The 23,587-nt window shown below is 44.5% G+C and overlaps 1 protein-coding gene across 2 annotated transcripts in view; it reads right to left on the reverse strand.

Annotated features, from left to right (window-relative positions):
- The window catches only part of RANBP17 (RAN binding protein 17), a 1,522,743-nt gene that overhangs the window by 987,290 nt on the left and 511,866 nt on the right, over positions 1-23,587 (reverse strand). For both annotated transcript variants that reach the window (XM_078653359.1, XM_078653358.1), the window contains exon 14: positions 17,704-17,839. In XM_078653359.1, coding sequence (XP_078509485.1) covers positions 17,704-17,839 — 136 coding nt within the window. The remainder of the gene's footprint in view (positions 1-17,703; positions 17,840-23,587) is intronic.

Below are 23,587 nucleotides of genomic sequence, written 5' to 3' on the forward strand. Positions count from 1 at the left end.
AGCATATTCAGGTTATTTCACACACTATTTTATGAGGGCTTCCACAGATTACTAAAGAGGACCCTGATCAACTTAGAGCAGGATTCAAACTCTACTGCTTTCGCCTCGACGACCGCTAGCTAATAGGTATGAGGTTTTATCAGTTACCTAGAATATAAACATTGGGTCATATTTGTGTATCATGTTTGACTAGAACACATTCTTTAAAGAATATTAATGCTAAAGGCTACACATTTTACAACATATTCTCCCACAGTTTCTTGAGTGGCTACACAGACCGTTTAAAGATTAAAAAAACAAGCAGTGGCAAATGCAGTAAGTCTGGCATTAATATGCTAATGCATACAAACTTCATTTGTGCATACTTGTGTCTCCATACACTATACACTACCACATTAAAGTCAGAACTAATGGCTTTGTATATGCTGTTTTTGTTTTAAGCACCTGGATTCTTCACTCTTATTCCTGTGTAAGTGTGTGTTTATAAATAAATGTATGTGTGATATACATAATTCTAAAAAAAATGAAAATGCTTGCTGCAGTAAAAGACATTTATAAATGAGTTTTTTCTGTATACAATTCATCTATGACATCCAGAATTTAAAGTGTGTTGATTAAGTGTACTTTAGAGATGTGTAACAGTTTCTCGTACATTGTATGCAAGCACTACACAAGTGTTGCATAAAGCCATTATCTGACCCAGGGTGGTGTGGAGTGCAAAAAAACGATGGATTTGGGCCCAGATCTTTTGACTGGGGGAGTGTGTGACATTGATCCACATTCAGTCCATCACTTGTTGTTTTTTGCAAGCACTACACAAGAAGCAGACAAATGCATAAACAAACAATAGCATAACGTGAAAAACAACTAATCCTTTGGTGGACTATAGACTTCAAGACCTAAAAACAAAACAAATAATGTATGTGTTAAAGGAGATATATATCATTAAAAATCTAAATGGCCCTTGCTTAAAATTTATATAAAGGACACATTAATTGAATGTTACTAATAAAGATATTAAACAGCAGCAGTCTGTCAAGAACGCAGATGCAAGACAGAGAACAGTGCCCATTTTGAAGCCAAAATTCGTTGCCCCAGTATGTATTTATTTATATATTGGATAAAAACACTTGTAGTTGGAAGGTCCTTCCAGAGCTGCATAAGTAATTTCTATAGGTCAACACAGAGGAAAAATGTTGACAAAGTTGAGGTTCGGTAAAGATAGGTTTTCCTGTCTTCACAGTTTATTTTTAGTGAATTTCAGTGTATATTTTCCAGTGTTTTCAAAAGTTTGAAGAGCAGTGGTTATCAGTGTTTATACAAGTTGTCAGATAGTTCATGGATGTTTCATTGAGGTAGGTCCATATCTTAAACGAGATGACATGAGGTGAGGCACATCAGCTTCAAGATGTAGTTGATCTCAATGCTAAAAGCTTTGTGTGAGCCAAGAACCCAGGGCCATATGTATCAAAATGTTCTTTTGCGATTCTCAAGTAGCGATTTTTTGCGAATCGCTATTTGAGAATCACAAAACGCTATGTATGTAGGATTTGCAAATAATTTTGCGAATCCTACATATTCTTTAATTGCGAATCGCAAATTGCGATTCGCAATTAAGGAATTCCTCCCCATTCATTCCTATGGGCCTAGAGACCCATAGGAATGAATGGGAAGACATTCTCAATTTGCGATTCGCAATTAGAGATTCGCTGATTGAGAATGCAATTTCAAGGGTGCCAGGGTGTCAAAAGGACACCCTGTTGCACCCATGAAATGTGCATGTGGGCACATGTGGCACACATACATGCCCTAAGGGGATGTATGTGCACCTCATGGCACTTTGAAAAATGCAAAAGCGTGCTCTTTTCAAAGAAATCGCAAATTACCACCAACTTGAAGTTGGTGGTAATTTGCGATTCCTTATGGTCAAATTGCACTTTTTCTGTGCTTCTTACATTGCATTTAAGGAATGGGAATTTGCGATTCCTTATTTTGCGAGGCTGTTTTCCATTCATACATCCCCCTTAGCCCAATTGCGATCGCAAACGCTGAAATTCTGCAATCTGTGAATGTATTTGGCTATTGCCTCTCTTTTTCCATTGCAGGATTTAATCGCATAGGAAATACAAAACACTTGTATCATTTATCAGGGCTCGACAAATCCTAAAAATGGTACTAGTCCTGCAGGTCTAGTACCATGGAAAATCCCCTCGACCTGACTGCAACCCACTGGACCTCCGTCTCTGAAAACGGAGCAAAAGTGACAAGATAACAAGATTTAAAGGCATCTTTATTGCTCATTCCCTTTGTGAGCAATAAAAATGCCTTTAAATCGTGTCATCTTGTCACTTTTCCTCCATTTGCAAAGACAGAGGACAAAAGTTAGTTTGATTTCCTACTCGCCAGAAAGGGCGAGTAGGACCTAAAAATAGCTCGTCCTCATCCATTCTCCCTCGCAAATGCGAGCGGGCGAGTGGATTTGTCGAGCCCTGTTTATTGTAATATCCAATATTAACGTCTAGGACCACTTTGTTTTCTGTACCAATTGATACCCAGGTCCTTTGATTTTTTTCTGGGTCACTCCATTTATAATAATGGTTTTCTTGAAGTATAGGCTGGGGCTTTTACCATCATTAAAGCACTTCCCTGCCTGTGTTGGAAAAAAGGCAAGGGCAAGACGCATGCCAGTTATGCATGCAAGAACCGGAGAATATTGTCCATGTCCTATGTCTGTGTCGCTTTGGTACGGGGGATCGACCCAAGCTTCTGTGTATAAAGTGGAGCATTCGGGCATACGGTCATTTCGGGAGGTGGTGCTTGCTTGTTTGATCCTACAGACATCAGTTCGAATGGTGCCATGATTAAATTCCTGCGAGATTTGAAAAGAAGGCCGCGAATAAGGATTCAGCCCCCAGTGGAGTAGTGGGAATTGCTTGAGGATTCATCTCATGAGCAATTATTCCCTCGCAACTGTGCCCAAAACAATCCTGTCTAATCCCCCACAGAGGGCTTAACAGTACCTTTACTCTGAACCCACACCAGCATGACCGCGGTGATGTCTACCTTACTGGCTCTGTCAAGACTTTCAAGCCCAGTAGGCTTCCGGGCTCCGAAAGTTCCCCAGAAATCGAGAGACTGGTGCCAGACTTTAAGCCTAAGAGATTACAGCGCCAAGCTAAAGTCGTCGAAACAAGGGAAAGCAGACAGCGCTAGACGCTGTGTGTACCCCAACTTTACCGGATAAAAAACCACAGCCCACCCAGTGTGTGAACACCTCACCTGCCCAGCGAGGGGCTGCGTTCGCCTCAGAGTGGCCAGTTATGCGGAAGTTACTCGTGGCCCTTGCAGGGTGGTGAGGGATTGGCATGAGAACGCCAGGGGGGTGCCAGGGACTTTCTGCCTATTCTCACCTCGAGCTTCCAAAAAAACAGCTGAACCAGTTTCCTTTCTTGTCTCTTCCCCTGCGTGAACTCAACATCTTAAGTTCCCACAGAAAAACAGAAATTTGCCGCTGCCTTGCGAAAAGAATCAAAGGGGTTTCAAATTACACAAGGATTGATTTTGAAAAGAGCCTTTTTTTTCTACCTACCACCACCTTGTGGGTGGGTGACTGCCACCACCTTTGTCAAGCACCAGTGGCTGACAAACCCAAAAAAAAGCTCCAGATTCACGCCCGGAGCCCAGGGGAGAAACGCAGGCCTTTGCCTCAGCGAGGAGGAGGGGAGGAAAAGTTTCTGGCATCTGCGTGTTTTCTCGCCTCGTGTGTTCGGTCGGCGGCTGCAGCAGCACTGCCCTCTCCTGTGAGAGCCGAGCGCAGGCACAACAGAGCACATGGCTGGCAGCACACAATGAGCTGTGTGCACACATGGCAACCTCTGGAGCATGCACGACGAGGCACGCTGCCCGAGCACATGTGCGTCCGTTCATATGCGGGTGGTGTGCTTTAAATTTACTCAGCCACCTCGCTGTTTTAAAGGGACAGCGTAAAAAGTTTTTAAAAAAAGGTGATTGCTGTAGTGCCAGCTTTGGGTGCCGCATTTTTACACCTCAAGTTGAGATTACTAGAGGAGAGCCTATATGTCAGAAAGTATATGGGAGCTTCTGCTCTGAAAGAAAGGAGTGAAAGAGTCTGTAATGACGCTGTGCACGTATTTGGAGTGACACCGTCTGGAGGGCCTTTGTCTGTCTTGTGACCTGGACGATTGGTAGCATTGATAGGTAGATGTTGCAAGTTGAATCACATTGAGACACTGGCTGAATTGGTGGCAATGTCCAGCCGCGCAGTAAAAGTGCTGCCACCTTTCCCTTGGGTGTGGTGGGGATACGAGCGCAGCACTGTCACTGTCGTAGGTAAGGAAGCAGCGGGGGGGCATCGAGGGCAAAGAAAGGACTGCAAGAAGAGCTTCAAAGAGTGAAGTAGGTGCACACTGTACTGTACTAGGCTATGGGGGAGCCGTAGTATGATGATGGCTGCAGGAGGAGCAAGGGAGGTTTGGGCGCTTTAATAGATAACATGGGTTCAAAAACGGGCAATGGGCTACATTGAGTGCACTACTGCAACTACACACGGTTATTTGTCAGATTCCGCAAGCAATGAATACGTACACCGCGGTTGATTTAATCACAACGTGTTTTATAAGAGCCTGTTCCTGGGGCGCAGCTGTTTCACAGCGGGGCACATAAGCGGCTGTGTTGTTATTTAATAACTTACTAGCGTTTGGTATGTCAACTTTGGAGCCATAATCGTGAAGTCGCCCCTGCCAGGAATCGAGCGTGTAAAAACGTAGGTAGTACCAGTAGCATAGCCGGCGTGTCAGGGCCCTGGTGCAGGGAAGGAAAAGTGCCCTAGACGCAGGTTCAACAGGGTTGAACAGAATTCTGAAGGCCAATTAAATTGTTGCATTAAAAAGAAAACACCTGCAGTTTTCTAACGTGAAAGACGACGATCGGCCATTTTGGATGAGGAAACACATGGTCTCTTCCGACAGCTGCCATGGTTTGTATCATCTAAGAGAATCTTTACAAAGCATCAGTCGTTGCAGCTGTCTCTATAGTGAGACTGGCAATTTACCAAATCCTCTGTTGCAAATGCGACATAGTCTGGCGATCAGGCGTACTGTTGTAAAGGGTGTGTTTATGGCCAGGGAGCTACAATAATCATTCTTCTTTCTGGGGCGTTGCGCATCCTTTTTAATGCACGAGTTGTCAGGGGCGTAAATTAACTGTCCGTATTGAAGAGTGGGACAAGTGTATGATACACCTCCTCTTCCATACAGGAGGCGAGGAAGCAACAAGCGCTCGCCATTTGCACTAAGCCCCGTCCTTTTCAGACTGGGGGGCATGTTTTTCTTTCTCCCCTCTTCCCCATTGGCTGGAATGTAAACAACAGGCGTGTTTTTGACTTGTTGTTTACATTCCAGCCAATGGAGAAGAGGGTAGAACAAAACTAAAAAACACGCCCCCCAATCCGAAAAGGACAGGGCTTAGAGCGAGAGAATGACGTCACTGAGACCTCTTCTCCAATGGCTGGCCACCGTTTCGGAGGCCAGCCAATGGAGAAGAGGGGCGGAGTCTACCCTCGCTACTCAGAGTCATTAAATCTCGCCAGGGAGACTGTGCATGTGCGCAGCCTACGCTAGCCAAGACCTAAAAAGCAGTCACAGGCATGGTGGTCTGCTGACTCCAGCAGGCCACCATCCCTGGGAGTGCTAGCCATTCCTAATGGGGTCGCAAATTGCACATGCCTCATGAATGATAATAAGGCAGGCAATCTGTGACCCCATTAGGAATCACAAAAGGTGTCTGAGACACTGTTGTACATTCCTATTTGCAAGCCGCCCAAGTGTCTTTGCAACAGTATATTTTTTCAAGTAACTAGGTCACCACTGCTCCTGCAATCAGCAATGTCCATGCTGAGGTAGGTAAATACGTGGACAGGCAATCAAGCCCCACCTCCGAAAAACTTAGGCTAGTGGAAATGACGTAGATTGCTCCTCTTCTCCAATACCTAGTGCTTATTCCTTGGTAGCAGGAGGTAAGCAGCTGAGGGTTGATTTATCGGCATCCTCAAAGCAAAGATAATCAAAGCGATTACTGTGAGGTCAGGCGCGTATGAGCCTCTGCTAATGGCTGTATGGGAGGCCATGGTCAGGACACTAAACTAAGCTCTGTGCACCAGCTGAGTTCACTACATCGAATGCCACTGTATCCCGCATGTGAGGACTTGCGGTGGTAGTGAGCAGGCATGTATGCTTACCTACCTCAAAAACTGGGGGAAATGGTGTCATCCTCAAATCAAAAGAAGCAGAGGGAGGCAGCCTCCACCTCTTAGAACTCCATAAACATCCCCGCTGCTTCAAATAAGCTCTGCGCAATCTGCAGCTCCCAGAGGGAACCCGCAGCATGACATATCACATATTAGCACTTTCAATATAGGCTCTCTACTCTTAGGCTAAAGTCAGCAATCAGATATCAGTTTAATTCAAATACATGTACCTAATTAGTAATAGTGCAATTTCAGTTTCCTTCCGGCTTTCAATTTCTCCATAAAAGATGCTGGGGGAGGAAAGACAATCATCTTTTAAGAAGAAATGTACACGCGCTTACGTTCGAATACCTAATGATGTGAAACAAAAACATATTGCAGTACTCATACTAATCAGTTCGAGAGAGTAATTATTATTTTCACAGGGAAGCGTTTTTTGCATCATTTCAGCACAACCATCAAAGCAGTCGTGAGGGCAATTCAATGGGCGGCAATGAACACAGCACGGCTTAACAAAGGGACTACATGCACCTGAGCGCCTTTTCATTTCACTATAATATACAAAAGGGTTGTTTTCTAAACCACAACACACATCATATTGATAAATGCCACAATCTAGCATCCAGTAAACGCCTGTTCAAACGTTTTCATAAAGCAAGGGCCATGATCTCGGCTGTTTTTTACTGCACAATGGGGCAAATGAGGTTCCTTCTTCATATATTTTTCCATAGCATTATACATATGAGGATAAACCAAGCTAACCGAAGATTAACAATTTTTTATGCGATTTATTTTTTTAATTTTTAGTTTTCTTGCTATGTTTCATACTGTGGTGTCGAAACACAGCTATATTAAACAGTACTCAAACAAATATTGGGAAAACCAATAAGTATGGACTTGGCAAGCTAGAGCAATTTTTATTTTTTGTAACCTGAAGCATATTCCACAGAAATACAAAAGTAGAGAGAAAAAAGAAAGAAAACGCCACCCACCAAAAACATACATATAAAAAAAATCAAATACATATATCATTTTAAAATAACAGTGCAACTTTAAAGTAGGCAGTCTGAAAGTACAACATAAGGAAGTATTGTACTTAGTGGCACAACGAAAGGATACTACTGGGTTTGAAGTACTGTAATCTGGTGTATAGTTTAAATAAACAAGGATAACTAAAGAAAATAACAAAGAATGGAAAGAAGAAAGCATTGACAGAGCACCGTTTTGGACACCCAGCCACGGCAATAAAGTGACTTCTTTTTAGGCTGATGGGAACTTGCGACCATGCAAAATGTCTGGCACAAAGTCACTCACAGTGTAAGGGAGCCGATGGCTGAAACAGGCTGACCCCTTGCCCAATGCGGTGTGCTGTGGCGAGCAGAAGCAGAATGTGAATGACAGATGAACAGACCAACAGATGAAGAAGGCTGGCCCAAATCCACTACGTAAGGATTTATTTTTCATTTAGGATTTTTTTTTATAATGAGTCTAATGAAAAACCAAAGCTGTCCCTAGGTCAAACCTAAAAAGTAAATGCTTATCTAAAACAATACCGAATTTCTATGACAAAGTCTTTTATTAGGAACCAATATATACAACAACAATTTGTTTTGTCTGTTTGGGCGGTGCACTGAGTCTAGGCTGTATCATTCACCTACAGCCAAGGTGTGCACTAATTGTCAGGATCAGATACTGGTCAGATGAATGAGAGTGGTATATGGCTCATGTACTCAAGGATTTTAAGATTTTGAGAGGAGAGATTCTATAGGTAGATTCCAATCGTCAGCAGGTCTATTGATTATTTATCTGTGATATGATGATTTTTTAATTATTTCCCTGCCTCCTATTTCTTTCCAGTCCCTACAGCTTGAAAGTTGCCATAATACATTTTGAAGATTTTGAAAGCAGTCACATAACTATACACAGCATACTCAAAACTATACAACAAAATTAATCTCAAAATGTTGTAAGTGAGGCTTGGCAGACGAAACATCAGATAACAACTGGAACACTACTATTCACAAACACATTATTAGAACTTCATCTAAGCTGTTTTTGCATGCATAGAATATAGGTCTGTTTTGCTTCACCTTTCTACTTCCTTCTGTCTTTGCCTACTCTGTTCTTTAAACCTGAACCTGCAATAAAAAATAATGGGCGGCATGCTGTCTCACGGCAATAAATACATCAGATGTGATGTTAAGCCATTGTGCTAAGTTTCTGGTGAGTCAGATGTTAACTGAATAGACAGATAAAACAGTGTTCAACAAATATGCTGTACAGTTACAGAAAATTTCAACCATAAACCTAAGCAACAGCCATCTCTCATTATGTTCCCAATCTTCAAGTGTAAAGGAAAATGAAGATCTCTCTCTTCCATCTCGTATTTGCTCCACCCAGAGCCTATGCAGGAGTCCTATTTAATTCTGTGCAAGATCATTTCAACAGTTTTGCACAGACGGGAGGCAAACTAGACACCCGGGGATCTATTAGGATGGCGGTCAGAAAACCTCCCCGACCACCATGGTAGCGGTAAAAGACCGCCCGCAAGGACCGCGGCATAACCGCCGGTCCAATTAGGATGCTCCGCAGTCGAAATCCGATGGTCGCTGCTGCCAGCAGCACTGCTGCGATGTTAAAAGGAGCATGTCCAGCATCTCCCTGCACTGCATGGCAGGCACTGCACAGTGCCTGCCATTTGGCACAGGGAAATGTAGGGGGTACCATGGGTACCCCCCCAGTGCACCCACACCCCCCAACACATTGGGGTCCCGCAATGAGCCCCCGGAAAATGTCTCCACATGCTTTTCCATGGCAGTTTCACCTCCGCGGAAAGGCTGGCTACCGCTGGCTTCATAATTGTGCTGGCGGTGCTTTGCCCTGATCCACCACAATTGTAGCGGTCCAGCTCCGCAAGCCAGGCAAGAGGGGGGACTGCAACCTGCGGAAAATCACACCGCCGCGGTCACGACCGCAATGCTAATCGGACCGGCGGTATTCCGGGTGTCAACCGCGGGCAGATGGCCGCCGCCGGTATCGCAGTTGCCACCGCCGAACCGGCGGCGGCTATCCGCCCGCCATCCTAATAGACCCCCAGATGCCCTTTACGTCTTGCAAAAGAATGTGGTCGACGTCCTGCTCTCTTATTGTTGTAATGGGAGCAGGTATTGATTTGTAAACCTTCAAGAGGTGCCTCCACTTTAGATCTTTAACTCTTGACTTCTGTCAGGCTTTGTAGGTACATTGTGTATGATTAAAAGTCTTGGGGGAATCTTGTAAACTATCTCTAACCATGCTCCCCTCAGAGGGGAGGAAGTGCATGAACTTTGATGCAATGTTGCTAAATATTCTCATACTTGCATGGATACATCATATTAACTTTATCCCCATTATCTAAAATCATACACATTCTCCTATTATAGAAAACATCCAACATGCATACTTGTCAGAGACTAGCCCCGAGGTGCTGACGTGCAGCTGCAACCTCAACGTAACTGTTGCCTATTTTAAGATGAGATACATTTTGAAGTGTTCTTAAATCACTTAATGTGGAAGACAGAGTGACAGGACTTCATTCCAAATCAGGGGGACGGGAGAAGTGTTTGTACCCTATGCATTCCCAACTCACAGACAAGTAAGCAGGAAGGCATGCCCTACTTATGGTCTAATGAACCAGTTACCCTTTGAAGAAAAAGTAGATTTTACCCATAAAGGGCGTGCTACATAGGATCTTAAATTTAATTCTCTGACGAACTGGAAGTTAGTGAAGACAGCGCAGATCTAGTGACATGTTGGCAGTGTGACATGTGGTCAGTGTGGCATAGTCCCATCAGATATTAAGGCAGCAGAATTAATCACTTTTTGAAGGTGGAGAAAAGGATACCGAGGTCTATCTAGATATGCTCTATTCAAGTGGTCCAATTTAGATAACACAAGGACTATCACTCTGTATATTCTTTCTGGATAAGAGAAAAAAAGGAAGATTCTCCTCAGCAGCCCAGAATATACAATCCATATTTAGTTCTAGAAGCAATAGAGATTTACATTAAAGAACAGTGGAAAATGCAGCACGTAAATGTACATCTAAAAAGATTAATACAGTGATACACGATAAACTATCAAGGCAAGTCCCATAGCTAAAATTGTAACCTAGGCCGAACCACACTGAATGCTGTGGCTAGGCAAGAGGATCACAGTAATGATGTCAGTGCAGAGTTTAGGTGGTACTGAGACATGGACTAGAACCTGGAAAATGGCTGGTGGGCAAATGTCTAGCACCAAGAAACACAGTTCAGGGCAGTCTCCGATAACCGTATCATGTCTTAGCAAAGAAGTGGTGATTGGCCATCAGAAATAATTCCTAAAAGGAAGTTACAATAATTGGTTATTAAGGGTGGCCCACTATCTATACCATTCTTGCACAGATGGTCATTTATTCCATCCATAGGGATGTCCTTATTCTTCCTTCCCGTTTGGATCCTGTTGGACCTGACATCCTTGCCGTGGTTTACCCCCCAACCCTTAGCCTTCCATCCTCCTGTTTTTGCCAGCTTTAGGACTCTGCACACTTTAGGACTTCTAACCAGTGCTACAGTGCTTGTGCTCTCTCCTTTAAACATGGTAATATTGACTTACACCCAATTGACACATTAAATTTACTTTTAAGTCCCTGGTACACTGGTACTACAGGTACCCAGGACGTGTAAATTAAATGCTACTAGCAGGCCTACAGCACTCATTGTGCCACACCTTAAGTAACCTTTCAAACATCCCTCAGGCCTGCCATTGCAGCTTGTGTGGGCAGTTTTAAACTGTCATTTCGACCTGGCAATGTAAACTTTTTGTCAGGTTCAACCCTTCCTTTTTAGCGCATACAAGTCACCCGTAGGGTAGGCCCTGAATAGACTATGGTGCAGGGTGAAATGTATTCATAAAGTAGGACATGTACTTTTAACTTTTACTTGTCCTGGTAGTGGAAAACTCTTTGGTTTTCACTATTGAAAGGTCTGCCTCTCCCATAGGATAACAGTGGGTTACCTTGTTACATTTTAAAAGCGGTAACTTTCAATTTGGAGCGGGTAAGCATATGTAGTTTGGTGTCTAAAGAATTGCAATTTAAAACCCACTTTAATGGTAAAATTGGATTTTAAGTCAAAATTCTGAAACTGCCACTTTGAGAAAGTTGGTATTTTCTTGTTGTAACCATTTTTTATCCTGGGTCATATGGCAAGATGTAGCTGGTAGTTAGTCTGTTTGTCTTGCTCCCAGGCAGTGAGACAAAGGAGAAATAGGTGTTGGCAGTATGGGCCATCTCTGACTTGATAGGGGGGGGGGCATAGCTGTCACCTACCACACTTAAACCTCACAAAGGATCTGTCCCAACACACTCACAAAGGGTATACATTTGTGCTCCCAGATAAGTGGGTGCCAAGGCAGGAAATTGCAAACATCAATGGGGGTAGAAACCTCAAGAACCTTCTCCAACTTCAAAGCTGGCACCAGGTATAAATATCGGACCCTCAGACCAAACTCTTCAGTACACCTCTGGACCTGTGAAAGTCTCAGAAGGACTGCTGTGCTGCTCTGCTGCAAGAAGGACTGCTACTCTGCTGCTCAGCTACTCTGCTGTCATTGGATCCACTTCTGTGAGACACATTCCCGACCCAGGCCCTTACATCGAATCCAACAGCTTATTGGAACCGCCGCTGCGCACCGCATCCTCAAAACGGGATCTTGCACAGGTCTCCAACCAGGATTTAAGGTACATTGTTCAGTAGGCCTAACTTGGCCATTGTATCTGGTTGACCCTCCATCACAGCCTGCATGAACTTGTAACTTTGTCCCTGTCAGGAGCGACAAGATCACCACAACTGGCGCTTTGTGCTTCTAGCCACTATATTTACCGAAACTGCACATCTCCAGTTTACTAACTGGATGTTTGTTGTTTTGGTGTTAAATAATGTATTAAATATTACTCTATTTTTCTAAATTGGAGAGATTTTTCTTGTGCTGTGTTCTCACTTTATTAATATTTTAAGTGCAGCATAAATACTTTAAACATTGCCTCTAAGTTGACCTAACTGCTTTGTGCCAAGCTACCAGAGCATTAAGTGCAGGTTAATTTGGGGTTTGCTTGTGTTTCACCCTGACAAGAATTGTGGTTGCTCAACCAGTAATCCATACAGGGGCTGAAGGCATTTTGTGATTTGCTTGGAGTGGCTTATTTGCTATTTCTGCTACCCAGAGTATTTTGTTCAAAAAGCACTTCATTTCTTTCTTAAGTGTTACATTTTTTTCTGTTATTTTATTCGCCCTTCGGCAATTATTGCAACCACAGATGCTGTCTAATCTGGACCACTTTTCTTTTAGATCCAACCCAGAGGACTACCATCTGTGCCATTATTTGTCATTGTTATCCTGAGGAGACATATGATGTGTGAGGTAGGCTGAGCAACATTCCACAAAGTAGATACTGTATTCTAAAAATAGAGCGCTGTCAGCCCATGAAACCTATATGAAAAGATAATTTCAATTACCTACTTCAAATCTGACAAAGTAAATCCGATGGTGGCAGATTGTGTGGATTCAAGTTTGATGCAGGTTGGTGCATTTTTAATGATTATGTCTAATGATTGTAAGAGGATGTATAATTTTGCTTTTATGACATGCTGTCGAATAAAGCTTTCTGAAATTGAATTGCATTTTCCCCACCATTGTACACCCAAAAAGTCTTAAAAATGCTTTAAAGAAAGCATCAACATTCCCGGCTTTCAATAATAATATTGACTCATTTGTAGCACAGTTTGATTAACATTTCGTTGCTATGTTCAATGATCCATTGGATAACCCTTCTAGGTATAACAAGCTCTACAGGGTACAACAGGCAATCCCAAAATAACTCCCCCAACCTCCCTCCAGGCGTCTTTTCTCCCCCACCTGAACCACCAAGTCTCTTCGTTAAATCAAGGTGCTGCAACATTAGAGTTTTAGTTTTCTTAAGTTTCAATGTCAGCCTCATCTGGGCTCTTTATGTCTCCATGATGCTGTGAAATTGCAGTATACTAGTACTCTAGCTTGAAGGGATTGAGGAGTTTCAGTGTTCGGAGGTGCTTTGGGTATGACAACGCCTTAAACTCTCTGTGAAGCAGTCCAAAAACGGCCCCATTGTTTGGTCTTTAAATGCTAGGTTCAGCCTCAGGGAGTTTACCCTGGCTCTAGGACCAATCATTGGCAGGTAAATAACAGAATTGAGGAGCTACCTTAAGTGACTACACCTCCTAAGAAACACTTTCCTACTTGCTTTTATTATGTACATCATATTCATTTATAGAACTGATAAAATGCAGACTCTGCAAAATAGCAACTCTATGGATAGTCGTACAATTCAATATTGCATAATTCCGGGTTAGGGTCCTTCCAGGACGGTTTCTGATATATACTTTTTTACTGGGTCTGCCTAAGTGCCTTGGAGGAGTTGCCTATCAGACGGCCTAAAACGTCTGCTCCTGCACAGCTTTACTCAAGAGGATGGAGGCAGGCCTATTTCAATACTTGAATAAGTAATAGAAAGCAAGTTGCAAACAACGCATGCCTACACTAAAACAATTATGTAGGGTTTTGGTGCTCAGATTTCCTAGACATGGCCTACCTTATCCCTGTAGTCCTGGTTTCAATCTACCAGTTTGGAGTAGACAGCTGTCAGAGAGGCTCTATTTATAGTTTAGATTACCTGCACTTACAGCGTCGGACAGTGAGTGAATACTGGAATAAGATGGTGTCACGCTTGTACAAAACAGTTTGGGAAACAATCACTATATCGCTTTAACACTGCATGTTACACTACCACTGAGATTTAAGGAGTAGAAGATAAAATACAGAATGGGATTGTCCTGGATCCTCTATGACAGTTTTGCTGTGTAATGCGTGTAATAACGAATTTATTTAATATTTAAAACCAACCTATGCAAGTTAAAAGTGTTAAAATGATACAAAACGTGAAAGGGAAGTTTTATGGAGTACTTTTTTTAAGTATTACTAAAATATAAAAAAGACATTTTTATACATATCATTTAAAAAGACGTTGATAACTTGAAAAAAGCGTAGCCATAAATACCCAGATGGCATCATGATGTAATTCAGTACATACTGATGTGGTATAATGAATATTTATTTATTTATTTTATTTATTTCGAGGGTTTTATATAGCGCTGCTGGACCCTGGAGTATCAGAGCGCTTTACAACAAGGTAGAACAACAAAATATAGTATAACAATAGGTGCAAAATTAGCAACGTGATACAGTATTGCAATACGTCATTTAAAAGGGGGGAGAAAAAGGAAGGTAAACTAAATAAAGGACGAAAACAGCAAAAAGTGATAAAAAGTTGCATTCAGAATGGAAGGGGGGATAAGAGAGGAGAGAAGAGTGGACAAGCTCAGTGACAATATTGTTATATACCCCAATATTTGTTGCTGAGAAGTGCTTTGAGTTCACTTTTGAAAAGGGAGTAAGAGGGGATGCAGCGAAGGTCCTTGGGGAGAGAGTTCCAAATGGTAGGAGCATTACCAGAGAATGCGCGTGATTGGGTTTTTTGACATTTAAGTCTAGGTGGGATCAAGAGGAGGGAGTTGGTGCTTCTCAGGGACCTGGAGCAACCTGCTTTTTTTAGTTTGGTTGCAAGGTAGGAGGGGGTGTTTTGGTGAAGAGCTTTGTGGGTGATACAAGCGGTTTTGTAAGCGGATCTTCCTTCAATTGGGAGCCAGTTAAGATTTTTGAGGACGGGGGATATGTGGTCAAATCTTTTGCAGTCAGAGATAAGTCGTGCAGCTAGATTGAGGACAGATTTAATCGGAGCAAGATGGGTTTTAGGAGAGCCGGTAAGCGTGGCGTTACCATAGTCAATCCTGGAGAGGACAAGCGATTGGACAACGATTTTGAAATCATCGGCTGGAATGAAAGGTTTGATCTTCTTGAGGTGGTGAAGGGTGAAAAGAGCACTTTTGGCTGTGTTTTTAATGTGGGGGATGAGATTGAGATTCTGGTCGATGCTGATGCCTAGGGATTTAACAGAATTAGAGGTGGAGAGGGAGCAATTTAGAGCTTTGACATCGTCGATCCAGATTTGGATGGGAAGGGTATTGTTTTTGGGGGTGAAAAGAATGATTTCAGTTTTTTTAGGGTTCAATTTGAGATGGTTGAGGTGGAACCAGGCTTGTACTCTAGTCAGGGTGTCATTGAGGTGAAGGATGTCATTGTGGGATTTGATCTTGTAGTATAGTTGGGTATCGTCAGCGTAGAGGTGGTAACTTATTTTAGCTTGTTTGAGAATGAGGGTGAGAGGTTCCATGAAAAGGTTGAAAAGGGTTGGGGATAGGATAGAGCCTTGAGGGACACCGAGGGAGACAGGTTGGGGTTTAGAAAGGAAGTGGCTAAGCTTGATTTGCTGAGATCTGTTTTGAAGGAATGAGCAGAACCATTTATGTACCGTGCCTTCCAAGCCAAATCGAGCTTTGAGAGTGTTGAGAAGGGTGGGATGATGGACAGTATCAAATGCCGCCGATAGGTCAAGGAGTATTAGCAGTGAGGATTCACCTTTGTCAAGGGAGCGATGAATGTCGTCTGTGATGTTTAACATTGCAGTTTCTGTACTACAGCCTTTTCTAAATCCAGATTGAAAAACATCAAGGAGATTGAAGGCGAGGATATGGTTCTCTAGTTGAGATAGGACACATTTTTCCAGGGCTTTAGAGAGGAAAGGAAGGTTAGAGATAGGGCGTAAGTTGTTAAGGTCATTTGGGTCGGCAGAGGTGTTTTTCAGGATGGGAGAGATTTGGCCAAGCTGAAGGGAGGCCGGGACGCAACCAGTGGCAAGGGAGGAATTGATGATATTGGTCCATATAGGGGCAATGGTAGATTTGAGGTCTTGGACCAAATGAGCGGGAAGAGGATCCTTGGAGTGGGAGGAAGGTTTGAGTTTGGTGATGATGTTAATGATTGATGACTCTGAAACTGGACAAAATTCACTCCATGAAGCATTGTTTTTGGCTGTGAGTTCATTAGGAGGGGGGTGTGGATGAGCGGGGGTAGGAAGGGTTATAGAAGGGTCGCGAAGAGTGGGAAGACTGGACGAGAGTGACTTAGGAGTGTTCGGGAGGGTGTGTTGTGTGTAGGAGGGTTGGAGTGATGGGGGGAGAGAGGAGAAGGAAAGTTCGATCTTATTGACTTTGTTAATAAAGAAGCTGGCGATTTCTTCGCATTTGTCAATAGAGGCTGATATTTTAGGGGGGCCAGTAGAGGTTTGTTTTTTAACAATGCTAAAGAGTTCTCTAGGTCTGTTTCTAGCCTGGTCAAGTTGTGAACGGAGGAAGGAGGATTTTTCATTATAGATGTGTTTTTTGTATTGGGCTCTAGCAGTTCTGAGGAGGACCAGATTGTCAGCAGTGGGACGATTTCTCCAAATACGTTCAGATTGTCTAAGGGACCGTCTTTCATTATTGAGTTCAGAATTGAACCAGGATTTGGGAGGGTTGTTTTTTTGTTGTTTGAGTTTAATTGGAGCAATTATATCAAGGGCTTCGAGAATAGAGTTATTGTAATGGTTAGTTAGGTCATTGGTGCTGTCAGAGGGAGGGGGGAGAAGTAAGCGGGTTTTAATTGTGGATTCCAGTTCACCAGGAGGAATAAGGTGAAGGTTGCGTGTAGGTTTATTATATATAATATATTGTAGGCTACAGTGAACTACAACATGTGCATGAACTTGAACAATTCTGATTTTCTTTATAGGTTTAAGAAGTGACTTTCGACAGTTACTGAAGTAACAGAAACGACTACGATTGTGCCACACAAAACAAAAATTCAATAGGCAAAGTAAGAGTCACTCATCTTGCTAACATAGTCACTAGACTGTCTGGAACCGCTGTAGTACAGAACTTGCTACGACTGCAACTAAAGGCAAAGTTTCACTTATGGTCGTTTCAAGATCAATTGATTTCATTTTACTACTTCATCTGTATGCTATCCCCAGTATTTCTATTCCAGGCAATAAAAGTGAAATATCTGCTTAAGGAATTTTCCTTGCTTTTAATTTTTCCTACTTTATATGAAACTGACTTAGAAAAAAGATCGCTGAATAGCTGTCAAAGGCAAATTAACAATTAAAATAATGTGTCTTCCACACAAAGACATGCGTTATAGAATAACAAATAATTCACCAAGACATTTACAACAGCTGGAATGCTAAGTTACTTAATAACTACGAAAATCATTTAGATTACTCTGTGGCAGTGAAATGGCAATCAAGTGCAAATCCCTTTAAATCCCTTTAATGTTCTTACAAATTCATAAATCGTTTTTTTCTCTGTGAAAACACATCATTAATGAACAGTGGGATAATGGGAACCTGAAGTAATAATAGTAGGCTATACGTGGCAACGGCTTACCTTGGATGTCCGTTGAAGTTGGTCTCCAACGTATGTTTTCCGAAACTGATCCAAAAACCATAGAATGGCAAGTTCAACTTTCTCGTTACCCGATTGAGGTAATCGCGAGTCCGTCAATGCCATCAACTGGAAAACTCTAAGGAGAGAAAAATAACACAATAATTCCAGTACTGAGAGTAAATTTTATTTTAATAGAAGATGCAGACAAATTGCTCCAAGCTGAACTTAAGCAACTGGGGTGTAGGTGTATTAACAAGATTTAAAACCACACACAAAAGTCTTACCGAATATGCTACTTACCAGTATGCATCTGTTCTTGGCATGTAGGGCTGCTGACATTCATATCTATTGCATAGATTGCCGCCTAGTGTTGGGTCCGGATGATTGCACATTGTTGTCCTGGAAGAGTCTTCGAAGTATCACGAGATAGGTGGCTCCTCCCCTGGACTACAGTGCGCATGGGCATCGACTCCATCCCCAGATTGTTTTTAGCCATTGCTAAGAGTAAGTGTAAGTGCTGCAGACGCTACAGGCGCCGGGGAGGAGGGCGGGCGATATGAATGTCAGCAGCCCTACATGCCAAGAACAGATGCATACTGGTAAGTAGCATATTCGGTTCGAGGCATGTGGGCTGCTGAATTCATATCTATTGCATAGAATACATAGCAGTCCCTCCATTAGCGGCGGCCGCCTGTGCCAGCTGCAGCAGTTTGAAAAAGTGTTTTTAGAACAGCCTGCCCTACAGCTGCCTGCTGTTTGGAGTGCACATCTACACAGTAGTGTTTGGTAAATGTGTGTGGTGTAGACCATGTGGCTGCTCTACAGATGTCTTCTAAAGGAAAATTTCCAAGGAAAGCCATAGAGGCCCCCAATTTGCGTGTGGAATGTGCGCTTGGGGGGATTGTTAAAGTGCACTTTGCTTTTTGATAGCAAATTTGAATACACTTAACGATCTACCTGGCTATACCTGCTTTGGAAATGGGGTTGCCTTTGTGTTGTGCTGAAAAGGCAACAAAGAGTTGTTTTGTCTTCCTAAAATCTTTGGTCCTATCAATGTAATACATTAAAGCTCTTTTGACGTCAAGAGTGTGGAGCATTCTCTCGGCCACTGTCTCAGGATTTTGGAAGAACACAGGCAGTTCAATAGTCTGATTGATATGGAACTGTGAAACCACCCTTGGAAGAAATTTAGGGTTAGTGCGCAGCACCACCCGGTTGGAATGAATTTGTATGAATGGCTCTTGGATAGTTAGTGCCTGGAGTTCACTAACACGTCGCAGTGATGTAATTGCTATCAGGAAAGCCACTTTCCATGTTAAGAACTGAATCTCGCATGAATGTAGAGGCTCAAAAGGTGGACCCATCAGTCGGGTGAGGACCACATTAAGGTTCCATTCAGGAGCTGGTGGGGTCCTGGGAGGAATGACTCGTTTGAGTCCTTCCAGAAAGGCTTTAATGGCAGGCACTCTGAAAAGTGAGAGATGCTGCCTGTTTTGGAGATAAGCCAGTATGGCGGATAAATGTATCCGAATGGAAGCATAAGCTAGATTGCATTTGGAAAGATGTAACAGATAACAAATGATGTTGTGCGTAGACGCGTCAAGCGGGTCTATGCTGTGGTCTACGCAATAAATGACAAACCACTTCCATTTTGCCGCATAGCATGCTCTGGTGGTGGGCTTTCTTGCCTCTCGTATGATATCCATGCAGTCTGGAGGCAAGTTGAGGTAGCCAAACTCTAAGACCTTAGGAGCCAGATCGCCAGGTTGAGCTGTTGCGGATCTGGGTGCTGAATGTCGCCATGGCTCTGCTTCAAAAGTCTGGGTGTGAGGTGCAGCCTTTGATGCGGTACCACGGAAAGTTCTAGAAACGTGGTGTACCATGGTTGGTGTGCCCACGCTGGAGCAACCAGGATGAGCGTCATTGAGTGTTGCTTCAGCTTGCGTGCCACCAGCGGTATTAGAGGTGCTGGGGGAAAAGCGTACGCAAATCTGCCTGACCAGTTCATCCATATCGCATTGCCCTGCGACTCTGGGTGTGGGAACCTGGCGGCAAAGCTTTGGCATTTGGCGTTTTCCCTCGTGGCAAACAGGTCTATCTCTGGATGACCCCACTGCTGGAAGTACGGGTGGAGTACTGATGGATGTAGCTCCCACTCGTGCATTTGGTGGCTGTACCTGCTGAGCAGATCCGCCATCTGATTGTCCTTGCCTGGGAGGTGTTCCGCCATGAGGAAGATGTTCCTTTGAATGGCCCACTTCCACATGCTCTGAGCCAGATGAGACAACCGTGGAGAGTGTGTACCTCCCTGCTTCTGAATGTAGTACATTGCCGTCATGTTGTCCGTCCGGATCAACACGACCTTGTTGCACAGATGTACCTTGAATGCCTTCATTGCCATGAAGATTGCCATCAGCTCTAGGAGGTTGATGTGCATCTTCTTTTGTTGCGTTGTCCATAGTCCCTGCACCGTGTAGTGGAGTACATGAGCTCCCCATCCCTGGAGAGATGCATCCGTTGTTAGGATGATTTGTGGCACAGGCTCCTGGAACGGTCGTCCCTTGGAAAGGTTGTGTGGATTCCATCAATGCAGAGAGTTGTATGCACGACCGGTCACCAACACTAGGTCTTTCAACTGTCCGTGAGCCTGGGTCCACTGATGTGCTAAGCACTCCTGAAGCGGACGCATATGTAGTCTCGCATGCGGGACTATGAAGATGCAGGAGGCCATCATGCCTATCAACTGCATGAACACTCGTGCTGGAAGCGAGTGTTGTGGTCTGAATTTCTGTATCAGCAATTGAATGCTGTTGATCCTCATTGAATTTGGCTGTGCTGTGGCTGCCAGAGTGTTTATTGTTCCGCCCAGATACTCCCGTACATGGGCGGGCTGAAGGTGTGATTTTGGGTAATTGAGTGAGAATCCCAGATCGTGAAGAAGGTAAATGGTGTGGGACATGTTGGTGGCGCACTGCTGGGCCGACTTTGCTTGGACAAGCCAGTCGTCCAGATAAGGGTAGACGTGAACGTTTTGTCTCCTGAGGTGTGCAGCCACTGTCGCTAGGCACTGTGTGAACACCTTGGGCGCTGTAGTCACTCCGAAAGGGAGGACTTTGAATTGGTAATGCTGATTCTGAATGGTGAATCTGAGGTATTTTCTGTGTGACGGATGTAGCGGAATGTGAAAATATGCATCCTTTAGATCTAATGTGGCGAGGAAATCCCCCTGATTGAGCAACGGAAGAACCTGCTGCAGTGTTAGCATGTGAAAGTGTTCTGATGGAATGTACTGGTTTAGGGGTCTGAGGTCCAGTATGGGTCTGAGGGACCCTCCTTTTTCGGGATTAAGAAGTACAGGGAGTACACCCCTGTGCCTCTTTCTTCCACCGGCACGAGCTCGATTGCCCCTTTTTGCAGCATGACAAGTACCACTTGCTGCAATAAGTGCAAATGCTCTGTGGACATAGGACAGTGTTTTGGGGGTATGGATGTTAACTCCAGACAATAACCGTACTGGATAAGCTTTCTGACCCACCTGTCTGTGGTGATGGATTTCCAGACTGGCAGGAACTGCTGGAGTCTCCCCCCGACTGGTGTGGTATGGTCGGGGGGCAGTGACAAGGCGTCACTGTTTGTTGGCGGCGGAGGATCGTGAGCTGTCGTTTCCACGACCTCTGTCTTTTACGCTGTTTCCGCGATAGCCACCTCTACTCTGTTTGTTGTACGTGGTTTGCGCGCCACCTTTATTGTACTGCGTTTGCTGGGACAGCTGGCCTCTGGAAACACCTCTATTGCCTGAGCGACGAAAAGAACCACCCCTGAACTGCTGGGACTGGAGAGCCCCCTTAGACTTTGCAGTCTCAGTGTCCTTTTCTATTTTTTCCAGGGTGGTGTCCACCTCAGGTCCAAATAAGTGATCAGGGTTTACAGGCTGATTTAGGATGGTGGTCTGTATCTCCGGCATGAACCCGGAGATCCTGAGCCAGGCCTGTCGTCGTAACATTACACTGGTGTTAATGGCCCTGGCCGCGGTGTCTGCTGCGTCCAGTGCACACTTAATAGAAGCATTTGAGATGAGTTTCCCTTCTTGTATGAGCAACTCTGCTGCCTCCTTATATTCATCTGGCAAGTGTTGTAACAGGGTTTCAAGTGTATTGTAATGTGCCCTGTTATATCTGGCCAAGAGTGCCTGAGTGTTTGAAATGCGCCAGATATTGGCCGCTTGAGCCGCCACCCTCTTCCCTGATGCTTCTAGCACTTTAGATTCCTTGTCAGGGGGAGGAGCATCACCAGTAGTTTGTGAGTTTGCCCTCTTCCGGGCATTAGAAACAACTAGAGAGTCCAACGGCAACTGGCCCTTGATGTAGGTAGGGTCCCTAGGCGCCGGCTTGTACTTCTTCTCAATTCTGGGGTTTATAACCCTGGCTCGTGTGGGTTCTTTAAAAATGTCTGCAGCATGTTTTAAGACACCCTTCAGCATTGGTAGAGTCTTTACGGTCTTCTCAGAGGTGGAAAAGGTGTCAAACAAAAAATCCACCTCAATAGGGTCAGCATGGAGCTGGACATCATGATTCATGGCTGCCCTTTCAATAAGCGCATTAAATGCAGCTGAGTCCTCAGTAGGCGATGTTTTGACGTTGTACACTTGAGTGTCTGGGACAGTTTGTGGATCCCCTGGGTCAGCAGCATCTGCCCATGTGTCATGTTGATCCTCAGGATCAGTGTCGGCAGGGTAGTTGTACTCATCATAGTCACCCTCCCCAGCGTCCACCTCTGAGTAAGTGGGCGAGAGTGGAGCAGTGTCCTGTCCACGTGGAGCTATAAGTTCTACAAGAACGGGTTAATCCGTGGAATCCTTCTTTTTCTTTAATGGAATTGTATAGGACTCCATAGGCTGTGCTGGGGCGATCTTTCTTTTGTAAATAGAAAGTCTACCCATGTCGGCGTCTATGAATTGTTCCGACTGCTCCTCAAGCAGGGGTTGTCGATGCTTTGTGCCCACAACCGCAGGTGCAGGCTTCGGCCCCGTGGACACCTTCATGGATGGCTCGACGATCGTCTTAGGCACGAACGCCTTCGGCACCACTTTCGGTGGCAGCGTAAACTGAATGGGCGCCGGCGACTTTTGCGGTTTGGTGGCAGGCTTCGGCGTGGAGGTATCCTTCGGATCGCCAGCGGAAGCTTTGTCCTTAATGCGTTTCAACGAGTCTGACACCTGCTTCGAGAAGGAGGCGGACGGCTGCGTCGACTCGACAGGTTCCTTTGAGCCACCACCAGGTGTGGACTCGAGGGTAGTAGTGTCCTTGGCCTTGTCCGGCCGACGCGCAGGATCGACAGCCTTTGCAGCTCCGAGTCCTTTGCTTGTGTCGACGGCCCTCGACGCCGATTTCTTCGGGTCGACGACCTTGACAATTGCTTTCAGTGTCCCCGTCTTTGGCTCGACACCCTTGAGCGACTTCACCGGGTCAATAAACTTTTTTGCCTTTGGCGGCGCCGACAGGTCAGAAGACTTCGAGCCGACCAAGGCAACACGCACTTTCTGTTTCGATGACGTCTCTCGTGCTTTCGGTTGTGTAGACACCGAAGCTTTCTCTTCCGGTTTCGCCGGTTGTGGCTCTTTAGAAGCGTCCGTAGTCGGGCCCGGAGGCGAGACGGTAGAACCCAGTGTAAGATCTTGGGTAAGGCCATGTGGCGATCCCTCGACCTGAGCCGTATGTATTGTTGCAACGGGGCATTGCTCCTCGCTTGAGCTATCTTCTGTGGCCCCATAGGCCCCATCGTCGTCTCCTACCTCGTCGACGACTTCTTCAGCATCACTTCTTCAGCATCGAGCATTTCTACATCAGCGTCGTAGTTGGGGTCGATCTCCGCCACTGGATTGGAC

This window comes from Lissotriton helveticus, chromosome 7 (assembly GCF_964261635.1).
Source record: "Lissotriton helveticus chromosome 7, aLisHel1.1, whole genome shotgun sequence".
Classification (NCBI taxonomy): domain Eukaryota; kingdom Metazoa; phylum Chordata; class Amphibia; order Caudata; family Salamandridae; genus Lissotriton; species Lissotriton helveticus.